At 41.6% G+C, this 14,948-nt stretch overlaps 1 protein-coding gene across 1 annotated transcript in view; it reads left to right on the top strand.

Annotated features, from left to right (window-relative positions):
* B4GALT5 (beta-1,4-galactosyltransferase 5) overlaps nt 1–14,424 on the top strand; it is a 58,802-nt gene extending 44,378 nt beyond the window's left edge. The window contains exons 5-9 of the mRNA XM_053394221.1: nt 3,159–3,275; nt 5,043–5,230; nt 5,424–5,546; nt 8,179–8,280; nt 11,398–14,424. Of these exons, the coding sequence (XP_053250196.1) occupies nt 3,159–3,275; nt 5,043–5,230; nt 5,424–5,546; nt 8,179–8,280; nt 11,398–11,545 (678 nt within the window). The 3' untranslated portion in view covers nt 11,546–14,424. The remainder of the gene's footprint in view (nt 1–3,158; nt 3,276–5,042; nt 5,231–5,423; nt 5,547–8,178; nt 8,281–11,397) is intronic.
* Nucleotides 14,425–14,948: the final 524 nt, after the last annotated feature.

Here is a 14,948-nt window from a genome sequence, read left to right as displayed (position 1 = left end):
TAATATTCTGAAATCCCTGTTTGTAACTCTTGAGTACAGTCATACCTCGGGTTGGATGCGTTTCGGGTTGAGCGCGTTCGAGTTGCGCTCCGTGGCAACCCGGAAGTAACAGATCTGGGTTTCACCGCTTGCGCATGCGCAGCCGCTCAAAATGACGTCGCGTGCATGCGCAGAAGCGACGAAAAGCAATGCGTGCACATGCAGACGTGCCATCGCTAGTTACATTTGCTTCTGGATGCAAACGGGGCTCCGGAACAGATCCCATTCATATCCAGAGGTACCACTGTACATAACAAAAGTTTGAATTGCAGCAGGCTTTAAAACGCTAGAAGGATTATGAAATCCTGGTTCAAATTCTCAAGGGATGAGGATAGTTTAGCCAGTTGCCCATTCTTGCAGATTTTATTATTGAAGATTGTATCCATTTGATTTACATACCCTAACCTATTGGTATTGGGGGACTTCAACATCCATGCTGATGCCACTCCCTCCTCACAGGCTCTGGACCTGGTGTCTTCCATGGCGACACTAGGGCTCTCCCAGTTTGTTTCAGGCCCCACACATCAAGCAGGCCACACGCTGGATTTGATCTTTGGCGTAGGTATAGATGTGATCATGTCTCTTTCGATGAAGGTGCCATGGTCTGATCACTACGCTCTGAAAGCCAGGATTGACTTTCCACCCCCACCCTGCTTAGGTGGCGAGCCGATTTGGGCTTGCCCGCAGAGGCTGATGGACCCTGATAGATTCCGTCAAGCCTTGCGGGACCTTGCTCCCCCTGGCAACTCATTGACTGAGCTTGTTGAGGGCTGGAATATCCAGCTCCTGGTAGCCATCGATGAGATCGCACCTAAGCGCCCTCTGCGACCCCGCAGAAACCGGGCTCCCTGGTTTACCGAGGAGCTTCGGAAAATGAAGCGGGACCTCAGACGGCTAGAGCGAGTATGGCGGGGTGGCCGTGACGGAGCCTCAAGAACATCTTATAGGGTTTTTATGAAAACCTATGAGATGGCAGTGAAGGCCGCTAAGAAGTCTTACTTCTTGGCCTCCATTGCATCCGCTAGTTCTCGCCTGGCGCATTTATTTAGTATAATTAGGTCTTTAACGTCCCATGAAGGACAGCCAAATTTAAATAACAATCTGACACACAGCAGTGAGGCATTTGCGAGCTTTTTTGCGGAGAAGGTCCTGTTGCTCCGCCATGACCTCCCTGCCAATTTGGATACAATAAAGGAACTGGAGGCCCCTTGACTGTCCTCGGGTCCAGTATTGGACCACTTTGACCAGATATCCCCAGCCGATGTGGACAGACTCCTCCGAGCTGGAAAGCCCACCACCTGTCCTCTTGACCCGTGCCCGTCTTGGCTGATTAGAGCATGTCCAGACGAGGTGCGGGCCCCCCTGGGGATATCATCAATTTGTCCCTTGGCACTGGGATATTTCCAGGGGAATTGAAGGAGGCAGTGGTGCGCCCGCTCTTAAAGAAAACATCATTAGATCCCTTAGATCTATCCAATTACAGCCCGGTTTCGAATCTTCCATTCCTGGGTAAGGTGATTGAGAGAGCGGTTGCTGAACAGCTTGGTAGGTTTCTGGATGAAACCGGCTCTGGATCCATTCCAGTCCGGCTTCCGCACTGGTCATGGACCGAGACGGCTCTGGTCGCCCTAACAGATGATCTCCGCAGGCAGCTGGATCGAGGCGGGTCGGGGCTGCTGATTCTTCTAGACCTGTCAGCAGCCTTCGACATGGTCGATCACGAACTCCTGGACCACCGCCTTGCCGACGTGGGGATCCAGGGCACAGTCCTTCAATGGCTGCGCTAGTTTCTCTCTGGTCGGGGACAGAGGGTGGCGCTTGGGGGGGAATTGTCATCGCGCCACTCCTTGGTGTGTGGAGTGCATCAGGGTGCGATACTCTCCCCGATGCTTTTTAACATCTTTATGTGCCCCCTCGCCCAGCTTGTCCGGAGTTTTGGGCTGGGTTGCCATCAGTATGCCGATGACACCCAACTCTATCTGTTGATGGATGGCCATCCTGACTTGGCCCCAGACACACTGACCAGATGTTTGGAAGCTGTGGCTGGATGGTTATGTGGAAGCCGGTTGAAGTTAAATCCTTCGAAGACAGAGGTCCTCTGGCTGGGACGGGATGATATGGGATTGGGGGGGCAACTCCCATCTCTTGCGGGGGTGCAATTAGTGCCAGCACCGTCCATTAAGAATTTGGGTGTAATCTTCGATACCTCCCTCTCTATGGAGGCGCAGATTACAGCTATAACAAAGGCGGCATTTTTTCATCTCCACCAAGCTAAGCAGTTGGCCCCTTATCTCTCTCGCCCTGACCTAGCCACTGTGATCCACGCGACGGTCACCTCCAGACTGGATTATTGTAACTCGCTCTACGTGGGGCTGCCCTTGAGACTGACCCAGAAACTCCAGCGGGTGCAGAATGTCGCGGCGAGACTCCTTATGGGGTCTTCGCTGCGAGATCACATTCATCCAGTACTATACCAGCTGCACTGGCTCCCGGTGGAGTACAGGATCAGGTTTAAGGTGCTGGTTTTAACCTTTAAAGCCCTATACGGCCTAGGACCCTCGTACCTACGGGACCGCCTCTCCTGGTATGCCCCACAGAGGAACCTACGGTCTGCAAATAAAAACATCCTGAATGTCCCAGGCCTCAGAGAGGTTAGGCTGGCCTCAACTAGAGCCAGGGCTTTCTCGGCTGCGGCTCCAATCTGGTGGAACGCTCTGTCACAAGAGACTAGGGCCCTGTGGGACCTGACATCTTTCCGCAAGGCCTGCAAGACAGAGTTGTTCCACCAGGCCTTTGGTCAGGGTCCAGCCTGACTCCCTCCTCTGGCAACCTGCACAGAATTTTGCTTAATGGTTGCCATTAATTTGATTTTAATTAATTTTTATAATGAAATGTTTTTAGAATGTTGGATTATTTGATTGTTTGATTATTTGATTGTTGTTAGCCGCCTTGAGCCCGGCTTTGGCTGGGGAGGGCGGGATATAAATAAAATTTATTATTATTATTATTATTATTATTACATGTCCTTGGTGTTTTGTGCTGGTAGCCTGTGAACTGATAAAGTTTAGGTTGCTTCCAAGATCTAGAAAGAACTAATGGTCTTTTTTTTTTGTCTCTAGGTGGCAATCCTTATCCCATTCCGCAACCGTTATGAGCATCTGCCAGTCCTCTTTAGACACCTTATTCCAATGCTGCAACACCAACGTTTACAGTTTGCATTTTATGTTATTGAGCAAGTAAGTTAGTTTGTGTGTATTGTTGCCCCCCATCTAATTTCTCTTCAGAAGAACATACATTGAAATAAGATGACCTAGTAATGGTTTTCTTTCCGAAATATGCATTGAGAGAAAGACAGTAAACTGTGCTTTCCATAGGGCTCTTGCATACTGTATTAAATCCCTAAAATGTGCCCAGAATGTGCCTGCAGTTAGTGATGCCAAAATACATGCCATGTTAGCTTTCCCCGTGTGGTAGTGAATGTCCTCTTTCTGTGATCAGCAGTTGGGACCCAAATACTACTTCACTTTACCCTGTAATCAGTCCAGCAGGTTTTTATGAAACCTCTCCAAGCATGTACCATTAAACTTAAATTATTTTCTGGTGTCACACTTTGCTCTGAAAACTGATGTAATCATCCCGTAAGTTCTTTTTAGCTGATACTGCTGATTTTGGCCTTGGTTTTGAAATGAACTTTTCATATTAAATTGCTGTGCTGCAGTGAAATGCTCCTATAACTAAACTCTCTGCAAGTAACTGAGATACCATTTTTTATTTGCCATGCTGCCCTTAAAGGTGCATGTGAACTCCTCAGGGCTTGGCACTAGTAGTTCTTAGCCTATGTGACTGAAAAAGACAAGTGTGATAAATTGCCCTATGTTTATTTAGCAAGCAGAATTTATTGGGGAGGCAAGAAAAGGAAGAAAATTGTCGAAGTAATTGTCAAGCTGAAGTAAATTGCAGTTACTCTAGTTGTTCATTCAATCTGGGAGGTAATTAACTGTTAGAAAGTAAGTATATATATCTGTAGTGTATTTATGAGACCTGTAGAGCTTCTAGCCCCCAGGCTGCAGAAAATGACCAGGCCACAAATCCAAACTGGCCAGTCTGTGTAGTATTGGGCAAATGGGATCTAGAAGAAACCTAACCTGTTCAAGCAGTGTTGCAAGTTAATTCCAAAAGCCCTTACATCTTTTGTATACCTTCTAAATATTTTTCTGCCTTGATTTACATTGTATTTTTCTTCAGGTCTTTCCTGAAATTAGTTCTAAGCAGTTATTCTATGAAAAAGAGAGACAGTTACTTATCCCTAGCTACTCATTGTGTTTTTCTAACAAAATTTTCTGTCAGCCTGAGCCACATGGTTGGTTTATTTAGCTCAAAATTGTCCTAGCATGCAGCAGATTTCCAGGATCTCAGTCAGAAGTATTTACCAACACCTAGTCCCTGAATTTCTATTCACTGGAGATGATTGGGATTGAACCTGAAACCTTGTAAAGCATGAACTCTGCCAATTAGCTGTAGTCCTCACACTGGCAATTGATGAGATATAGCTGAGTGGTACAACATAGGATTTGCATCCCTAAAGTTCCTGGTAGGGATGGACACATCAGGGTTTTTTCCAGTCAATGTCGATTTCACACATGTACATGTGGAAGTCTGTTCAATTTTTGCATTATCTGTGATTTAAAAAAGAAAAGAAAAATATGTATTTAAAATTGTATTAAATCCATAAATATGTATTCTTTTGCAATATATTTAAATATATTTATCTCAATATACACATTTCTAATTTTATCCCAAAACACCCACCTTTTTTTTACATGTTTCATTTTTTTTGAGCTGAAAACCGTTGCAAAATTTTGAGAATCTGCATTCTGATCCATGCATTATACTAAGTGATATGAATTAGGTCAGCACTTAAATGTGAACCAGAATTCTCCATCTCTAGTGTTGTAAACAAATGAATGAACACATGTAATTAATTTGTTGGGATTCTCTCTCAGGCTGGTAACCAACCCTTTAACCGCGCCATGCTCTTCAATGTTGGCTTTCGGGAAGCAATGAAGGACTTGGACTGGGATTGTTTAATCTTCCATGATGTGGACCATATACCTGAAAATGACCGTAACTATTATGGATGTGGGCAGATGCCAAGACACTTTGCAGCAAAGCTGGATAAATATATGTATCTGTAAGTAACTACAATCATGTGCTTTACTTTTCAAGTTAAAATGGTTAAAGTAAGCAGAGGCAGACACTTCTGTGTCAGTTTGCATCCTAGAAAAGTGCTATTTATGACAGGCAATGAAAAGGAAGCCAAATTTGTTCTTACCTGTATTAAGTTCTGTTCATAGTAACCTTGACTGAAACTTCTTTTTATACAGCCTCCCTTACAATGAGTTCTTTGGAGGAGTGAGTGGCTTAACAGTGGAACAGTTTAAAAAAATCAATGGCTTTCCAAATGCCTTCTGGGGCTGGGGCGGAGAAGATGATGACCTTTGGAACAGGTAAACTGCATGCAAAATAGGTGGCAGGGGGTGCATTACATGCAAGTTCTAATTGTGTTATGACTCCCCCATAGGCTATCCAATTCCCACTGTGCCAGATAAATAACAATAATTATGATATAAAATATTGTGGCATGGGGGTTAGGGCTGGCTTAGCTTTGGAATGTTTGAGGATTGGTGACTCTTCTTCTTTGACACACACCTATCTTGGCAGCATAAGCTGCCCATAGGCATTGCCCATTTCCCTTCTGTGTAATTTGGCCATGTTCCCGTGACTTCCAGTCTTTCAGAGTAACATTTAGACAACTCCCACCCCCCTCTGCATCAATTTTAAGGAAGATCTTCCAGGATCTGTAACATTTTTATGTCCTGTGGGATGGGTTTTCTTTACTTAGCAGTTCTGTTTTTTCCCCCCTATTTTATTTTTTAAAAAAAGATATTTATTGAAATTTTCCACTTTAATACATTAAAAAGTCAAAAAAGAAAAAAAATTAAAAAATTAAAAACACATACAGTTTACAGTCCTTATTTTTCTATAACATATTTCCCTGACTTCCCCACACCTCCCCTTCTTATATTCCAATTCAAATTGTTAGTTCAACAAGTTCTTATCCCCAATTTTTAACCTTTTTATATTTAGTTCATTTTAAAAAACCAATTTGCCTTATAAACATCAATATTTGTACATCAGTGCTCATTCTTAAAACTTTTTTCTAAAGTCGACCCAAATTCCCTTCCACGAATTCCCCAATTTTCATACAAAACAAAATAAAAAAAGAAAGACAGATTATAATTATGCACCCTTTGGATTCCCAAACCCCACCCCTCCCCTTTCCCGGTTTCAATCCCCAACAAATGTCCATCAGTCTTAGTCTACTATCAGCCTGGAGATCTCATGTCCGAGGCTCTTAATTCTCTCTCAATTCCTCTCTGCCGGTTTTTTTGATAGTCCATAGTATTAAGCACCAGATCTCGGAGAAGCTCTGGCCCGATGGGGTCCATGTTTCTTCCAGCCAGACCTCCATACTTAAAAGTGGAGCCCAAATCTTGTTTCTTACTCCTTTCAAATCTAAATGTCCCCAAAGCTCCAACTTCCACCTTAATCAATTTTGTAATCCTTGGGTCTTCAGATCTCCACATAAGGAGATCTCTCTATTCTTCAATCTCCAATTCAAACCAGATTTTCATCATCAAATTCTTATTTTCCTTTGTAGCCATCATGTCAGGCTTCTGGCTCTCCTTTGTCATCTGTAACATTACGTCTCCTCCTTCCTTTTCCTCAGAAACAACATATATCTCTTTCTCCACACTCTCAAAGCTCTCAAGTTTCTCCTCTTGTCCAGCTGCATGAACTTCCTGAGTCAAGTCCTTATCAAATTCAATGAGTTTGTTTACTGTTAAGTCCAGAGTTGCAACATTGGTAGCCAAAACATCAATTTGGCCTTGTAACTTTCCCAAGAGAAGAAAAACTCTGTCCAATTTAGCTTGAATTTCCCCTCCTTCAGCCATTCTTGTAATGTCCCAAAACCCCCTCTAGAGGGATTTTGGTTACTTAATATTCCTTCCAGTTCAAATCCAAAAATCAAGTTAGTTTGTATCAGTTCTTCCTTGTTATCAACAAAATGTAGCCAAATTGTAACAAATATAACCAGCAGAGACAACAGAAACAAAGTTCTCTTTTTCCGTCTTGACAGCTAATTTGACAGCTGTCAAACTCTTCAATACCTCTTCAACAGGCTCTCTCACGGATCACTCCCGGGTCCGGGGGGGGGGTGGCACTTCAGCTCCCAAAATTAACTCTTATCCTCCAGTAAAATTACTTATACTGCCAAGTCGTGAAATTAATATCTTTTACCCAATAAAAAGGAAAAAATTCTCTCGACCTTAGTTAGTTGGTCCTTGCTTTAGATCATTTATAAGACGGGGAGACGGACTTCCTGTTTGCGCCTTCCCCGATCGTGCCTAATTAAAAAAAAAAAAATTCCTTTACAAATCCAATTTCCGTACTGCTCACGGGTTGTTGCTTTAGAGTCCAATTGTTCACAAGAAGAAGTCAGCGCTCTCCGACCATGGCATGCGGCTTCACTCCGTAGGAGAAGCAGTCGACTCTCAGCACCGCGCCGCTCACCCCGTCCCCCGTTCCGAAGCCTTTAAAAAGGCTCCTTCGCAGGTCGGGGGGGCGCAAATGGTGCCCGCCGAGTCACCAGGTTCACAGGCTTCACCGCCTGTGATTTTTGAGGGTCCCCGCGTCACCGCAGCGGCAAGACCCAAATCCTACGGAGCCGATCCCCTACGGAGCTCGGAGGGAATCCGCCATTAGCCGATGGCGCTAACCCGGAAGTCCCTTTACTTAGCAGTTCTGGATGGGGTGGTGGGCTGCTCTGTCTCAGGGTCACATGCTTGCTTCTCTCCCCCCCCCCATTGCCCATTGTATTTCCTAACTAAAGTATGATGTGCCGTTAAGTGTTTGACCTGCACATGGTGTAAATATGATCATTTTGGTTACATAAGATTGTCAGGAGCACTAGCTTACAAACCATATTGTGGGGGTTATTGCTCAGATCGTGCAGTCCTGGCAAATGTTGAAGTCAAAAATGCTAAAAAGTTTTTCTCTTTCCTCTTTCCCCTCCAGAGTGCACTATGCAGGCTACTTGGTGACTCGGCCAGAAGGAGATACAGGGAAATACAAGTCTATTCCTCATCATCACAGAGGAGAAGTGCAGTTCTTAGGAAGGCAAGTCAAATTTTATCAGAGAAATACTCATGATAGTACAGATTTCCTGGCACTTCACGCATGTGTCTGTTGCTAACCTGTCTGATCTCAAACACTAAAACTCTGCCACCTTAAAAACTAAGGGTGGAGTCAAGTGACTTAAAAGCTTCTAGTGTGATACTTTAAACCATATATGGGGTGTTGTTGCTTACATTCTTCAACATCATTCTCCAGCATCATAGTTAAACTTGGTATAATCACACTTCAGAAATGTATGTGGATCTGAAGCTTCGTTGTCTGGTGTTACAGATTATATTGGCTTGCACCTCTGTGATTCCTTAGCATTTGAATCCATGCTTAGCCATCCTGAGAGATGCAGATGATTTTAGCATATAGCTGACGTGTTATGTCTATCACAGAAATATATGTAGTGGCACTAGGAACTTCCACTGTGCTGGATCAAACCTACCAACCCAGACATTCATATACAATTGCCTTGTGTCTCAATTCCAGAAATCACATTGGTTGCCCAATTAATGTAAATAGAATAAAAATACCTTGCTCAGCCCTTGCCCAAACCTGCCCAATATTTCAATTGGATTACCAAGATAATTTCAGCTGTGCATGTATAAAATGCAACTGCTGATCATGGACAATCCACGTGATTTTTTCCCCCACGCCTCACTGAAATATAGCTATGCCATTATTTTGCTATACATGTTCATTGCATGGGACTTGGGCAGAAGAAGCTGACACACTAATTTATATTGACTAATTTATATTGAAGGCTAATAGCTCAATGGAGCATCTGATTTGCATGTAGGCGTATAATTTTCAATCCCCAGCATCTCCATGTAAGTCTGGGAGACACCCATTGTCTGAAACCCTGGAGAGCTGCTGCCAGTTGGTATAGACAGTATTAAGCTAGATGGACCAATGGTCTGATTCTGTACAAGGCAGCTTCATGGGTACAAACCCAGCAGCCATTGCAATACTTGACAGAGGCTCATATGGTTTTCTCTGCCTTAGCAAGGCTTGCCACAAATGAGGATTTACTAATGCTTTCACTTGGGAAATATGTTTCTCCTATTTTATTCTAAAACATGCCTCTGCTACTTTATTCTGAACCATGACATTCAGAAATCTAAAAGCGATCCAAGCACTTAAATGTAAATAACTTGATGAGTTCAGTATTCTCCACTTGAATGAGGCTTTCCCCACCCCTTTCCTCAAACAGGCAGCTAGATATTTTGTACATTTGCTTTAAGAAAAAGATGTTGAGGCTGACTTGGCAACTTTGTTGGTAGTGGCTATTCTTGCAGGATAATGCCAATTGGTATTAAATAACAGAAATTGTGATAAAGAAGTAAACAGGAAATTTTTAAGTGTTATACAGTTTGTGTGTGTATAATTTATTTATTTGAATAATAAATGCCAGTTTCCTAACAAAAATTACAATAAAAACACAAATAGCATGTCAATTCAAGGTAAAAACTTCGGGTTCCAAAATAGGAATGACATCTGCCAGACCGTTGGCAAGGAGTTCCAAAGGGCAGAGCCTGCCACACTAAAAGCTCAGTCCCTGGTGAAGGCTGGCTGAACATAAAGATGATGGGGGACAACCAAATGTGTCCTAACAGAAGATCTCTGTGATAGAGATGGAGTGTAAGGGATCGGGAAGTCCTTAAGGTACAGGCAACTCCCCATTGGTGTGCAATTGACACATGTACGACCACTGACACACCCAACATTTTTGGCAGGGCCGGGGGGCTTACATCCTGCAGAAACGTGTGGTTCCTCGGAATGCAACTCCTGAGTAAATGGGCAGTTGCCTGTACTTGGTGCCTAAGGTTTTTTTGTTTTTGTTTTTTAATGGATATGTGAATTAACACAAGAATCTTGGCCTGGTAGCAAATAGGCAACTAGTACAGTTCTTTCAGCAAATGAGTGGCATATTGTTGGTAACCTGCTCCTGTGTGTAGGCGTGTCCATTGCATTCTGCACTTCTTGCAGCTTCCAGATCAGATACAAGGGCAGTCCTGCATAAAGCACACACACACACATATTGTATGTGTATTGCAGCATGCTCTCTAAATTAACTGCACACTCAAGCATAGAATGAGTCTGCAGTGCATGTTCTGGGCTGTTTTCCAATCTCTCCTTTGCCTTGATGAGCCATTTGATGCATTATTTCACTTAACTTTCCAGCTTTCATTCTGCTGCTGCAGTTGGCAGGCAGAGATTGTGTGTAACATTTAAAATCAGAGTAGCCATGAATTAAACCTGCCTGCAGGTAATGTCCCTCAACTTAGCAGCCTTTCCTCTCTAACTCCAAATATGTGGGACAGAGCGTCACTGAAGTCCAGCTCAATCAGTCCAGAAGCCCATCTAGTTCAAGTTCCTGTTTCTCACCATGATGCCTATGGGAAGCCCATTGGAGAGTGGCCGCTCTGCACATGACTTCAGAGCTAAGCCCTGGCCTTGAAAATAGCCCCAGGCTATATTAAACTCTCATGAAGATTTGCCCCAATTAACAAATCTGTAGCATGGTTCAAAGAGGTGTTTGGAGGAGCATAGCCAAATCGTTCAATCACAAGTTCTAGGTGGGGGTGGTCAACATTCTTTCATCTGATTGCTTAACAACAGTGATGAAGTATTTTTACTGTCTTTAGCAATAGTGCTGCCTGCTGAGGTCAAAGCCCTAGAGATGTATCTCTGCACTGTTTTATAACTTTCTTTAGGTATGTCAGATTGACTTACTTTTTCTAAATGAAAGCTAAGAACATAGGGCTCTGGGCCTGGTATTTGTGGCAGCCCTGTACACAATATAGAAAAATGGAAAGCAGTCTTGCAGTTGTGCAGAATAGATTTTTTTAGGAGGTTAGGCTTGAAAATAAATTATGTTGCATTTCATGCCACAATATGTCTGATGCAAATCTAATTGCAAATTAAAAATATTTCTCAGTGTGCTTTTTGAAATCCCAGTTTCCTACTTCTGATCATTGCTTTCTGAATGGTTTTAATATGTTTAGGGACAGAAGTCTATCGTACTAAGCATCCTATTAGTAGAAATACACTAATTTCTCTCTTCAGTTTTGAATATTTACCTTAATGTCTTCCAACTTTTTATTCCAATAGGTATGCACTGCTGAGGAAGTCCAAAGAGAGGCAAGAATTAGATGGCCTCAATAACTTGAACTACTTTCCAAATGTTACATATGACGCCTTGTATAAAAACATAACTGTCAACCTGACGCCAGAGCTGGCTCTGGTGAATGAATACTGAGAAGATGAAAAGAAGAAAACATATTATTTTGTAGGTATCTCTTGGACAAGAAAAATCTTGTGTCTAATGAAGGATCGCAGTAATTTTGAAGAATAATACTCCACGCACACAGATCGTCAGATTATAAACTCACTCAAGACTGTGCAGCGAGCTTGGACTTCACTTGCTTTTTGATTTCTCTTTTTAAAGAACAGTGATGTGACCTGCTGCTTTTGTTCCAGCATTCCATCTCCTTAATCTTCAATACCAAACTGTGACTGAATGTGCTTTCCTGTTCATCAAACCAGTTTGGCTAAAAGGACGCCATTGGCTTTTTGACTTTGGGTGCCAGAAGCTTACCTGGAGGCAATGACCCTAATGGGAGATGAACTGCTACTTAACAATGATATCATTCTTCTACATTTGTGTTTCTATTGGTTTTTTTTAACTGAACTGCTTGAAGACTATATACTGTATATAAATATATATACATACACACACAACAGAATCACTTCTTAAAGAAGTGCAGGTGTAAATAAGCTTGTAGAAATTGCGTTTTTTATAACTATTTTATGATCCCGAACTGAAGCTGAAGGTTTACAACATAAGATAATTTATGTAAGCCCCCACCTGTGCAAACACTTCAGAACATCAGATGACATTCATGTGAGTAATTTTCTTCAGAGCTACTTACCTGTCTGTTTGCAGGTTTGGGACTCTGCTAGTAAGTTATGAAGCTTAACAAATGGAAGCCATAGCAGTGCTTATTTGGGGGGTGGCATCTGACTTTGGAAGTAGGGATTCCATTCATTAATGAACAAAGACCAGCCTCGTGCATTTTGTGGTTGGATAGCCTTTCCAAATTTTATGCTGATTGATCACATTCTGCCATATATCTCATAGTGGAAGCTAAACACAGGAAGAAATGCTTCTAAATCAGCTTCGCCTTTGCAAGGGACAGGTTCTCCAAAAAGTTGTAGGTCGTCACTCACCCCTCATATCCACACATTTTTGGTTCAGACTAAGTTTGCAAAGTCTACAGTGATTCCTGTAATTGAACTTTGGGCGTGGGGAAGTTATAGTATTTTGATATATTTATTGTGTAAATGAAACTGTACACTGAACTAATCTAGGTTAAAATTGTAGGTTAGAACTCTTGGTTATTACAGTTAACTGAGAAGGTGTTGCACAAGTACAAATACTGTGATAAATATATCCAGACTCCAAATCATAATTAAAAGAATGAAGGGCATTGAGATTAGTTCAGGGGGGCAGATTGTGAGTCTCTGTGACACAGGTGCTTGGTCCATATCCTCCATTCAGTTTCACAGATCTGGTTTTTGTTTAAATGGGCATCTTAGATTTGTGCCTTTTTGTTTCATTTTTCAAAAACTAATCCACCTGTTCATACTGTATGTACAAACTTTTTTTTTTACTAGGGCTTATAACCCTGGTAAATATCTTCTTGGATTGCTCTAATATATATTTATAGATGCAGATTGTGAGTACTTAACCTGAGAAGTACTTTAATTTCTTTTATTGCATTGTTGCCTTCAATTTGTTTAACTTGCATAATTTACACTTAGTTTCTTTGGTTCGGTGGATGTATGATCCCCATATACATTTGTTGTGGGTGTGACTGACCAAGCCTATTTTCTTACGTCTCAAAAGAGTTATGAAAGTGTGTGTGTGTGCGCGCGTGTGCGTGCTCGCACGTGTGTTTGTGTCTGTCTTATCAGCCCATATGAAAGGCAGCAAGTCTGCTCTTGAGAATGCTGGTAAGTGTGCTTTAAAATATTTCATAAGGGGAACCCTTCATGGCTGCTGCAGAGGTAAGGATTTGTGTGTCTTTTTATTTTTTTATGGCACATATAGCAATAAAGACTTCTAAATTTTGACTTTTTTCAGATGTGGATAAGACACATACCCTTTTCTTGCTTGTCTTTCTTTTTTTTTAATCTAGAAAACAACATCTTTATTTAATGGTGCTTCAGTTGAGGAATGTATTTTCAAAATGTCTGAATTCACCATCACATCTACATATACCCGAATAGATATTGGTCTGTGTGGCATTTTAAATCCTCAAGCTTTTGAGTAGATTGCCATCCCTCTAGAACCCCTATTCTTGAACAAGAAAAGGAATTACCTCTGCTCAGAAAGGCATTAAAGATTAGCATGAAAGGGTCAGTTTTACTCCTTAATCAATGGCTTTTGGTTTATTTTGTTCTTTCCAATCAAGTTGTTTTATTTTCCTCTTTTAAAATGTGGAATATCTTTGAAATGTGCACTGTTATTCTTATCAGCTAAGTCAAATACTATATAGTAAATGTAATTGTTGAAAACATAAATGTCAAGCGCATGTGATGTTATAGTGTAAAAGAAAATCATTTTAAAAACTGTACATACTTTGGCAGCTGAAATTTCAACAAAGCCAGTGCTCCCCATCTCCATCAGCACGGTTGGCTAACACTGCTGGGGGCAGAACACTATGATAAAAATGCGTGTTATTTTTTTTTTTTGTATGAGCCATGTGGGTCTTTATTTGCTAAAACATTTGTTTTAAAGCCACTACATTTTGTAAAAACAAAAAAAACAGCTCCTCTTCTTGAAAGAGTTTACCAGCTGAGCAACCACCATGCATTTCCAAACACCTGCTCGGAAAAGGTAGCATTGAACAACATGTAGCTTCCTTCCATCCTATTGTTTGAGCTTGCTCTTTATGTTTTCTATGAGGTGCCAGGGGTACATTTTTGCACTGAAATCTATAGTGTTTTAAAACACACACAATTTTCAGCAAAGCAATCCTTTGTGTCATTACATTTATTTACCCATGTGTTTGTACATTTTTGTATGTTAATTTATGAATGATTTTTTCAGTAAAAAGAATATATATTCAAGAACCAAGAGACTATTGATGTCACATTATTTATCAAAACAATGTTTAACCTGCAGGTTCTATGTAGCACAAACCACAGACAAGCCTTAAATGTACAGTTTAGTTGAAACAACTTGCCAGATAGCTATTTTTTAAAAGTCAACTTTTTTCAATCTTTTCCGCTCCCACCCCCGCATTACATTCCATGAGATAGCATCTGAACTTTGAACATTATAATCACTGAAGACGGTCAACCTGTTTCTGTTAGAAAGAACATGTGCACACTCTTACTGCCCCTTATTGTTCAGAGAAGTGGCCTGGGTAATTTTCTCCAGGATCGTGAGCCAGGTGTTCTTTGTTCTTATAATTCCAGAATCTCTTTTGGGAAATACATGATTCTTCTGTGGGTTACTTAACAAAGTGCTGCCTTAAATTCATGATACGGTTGCTTTCAGACCATAAAAACTAACCTTAACATTTGCCCATGTCAAATACAGTACCATGAGCTACTATGTCCAAAGCTTAGTAAAATTGTTAGCAGTAAATCAC

This window comes from Podarcis raffonei, chromosome 6 (assembly GCF_027172205.1).
Source record: "Podarcis raffonei isolate rPodRaf1 chromosome 6, rPodRaf1.pri, whole genome shotgun sequence".
In the NCBI taxonomy this organism is placed as follows: Eukaryota; Metazoa; Chordata; class Lepidosauria; order Squamata; family Lacertidae; genus Podarcis; species Podarcis raffonei.
The sequence above is the reverse complement of the archived record's forward strand: the minus strand, read 5'-3'. Positions and strand labels throughout refer to the sequence as shown.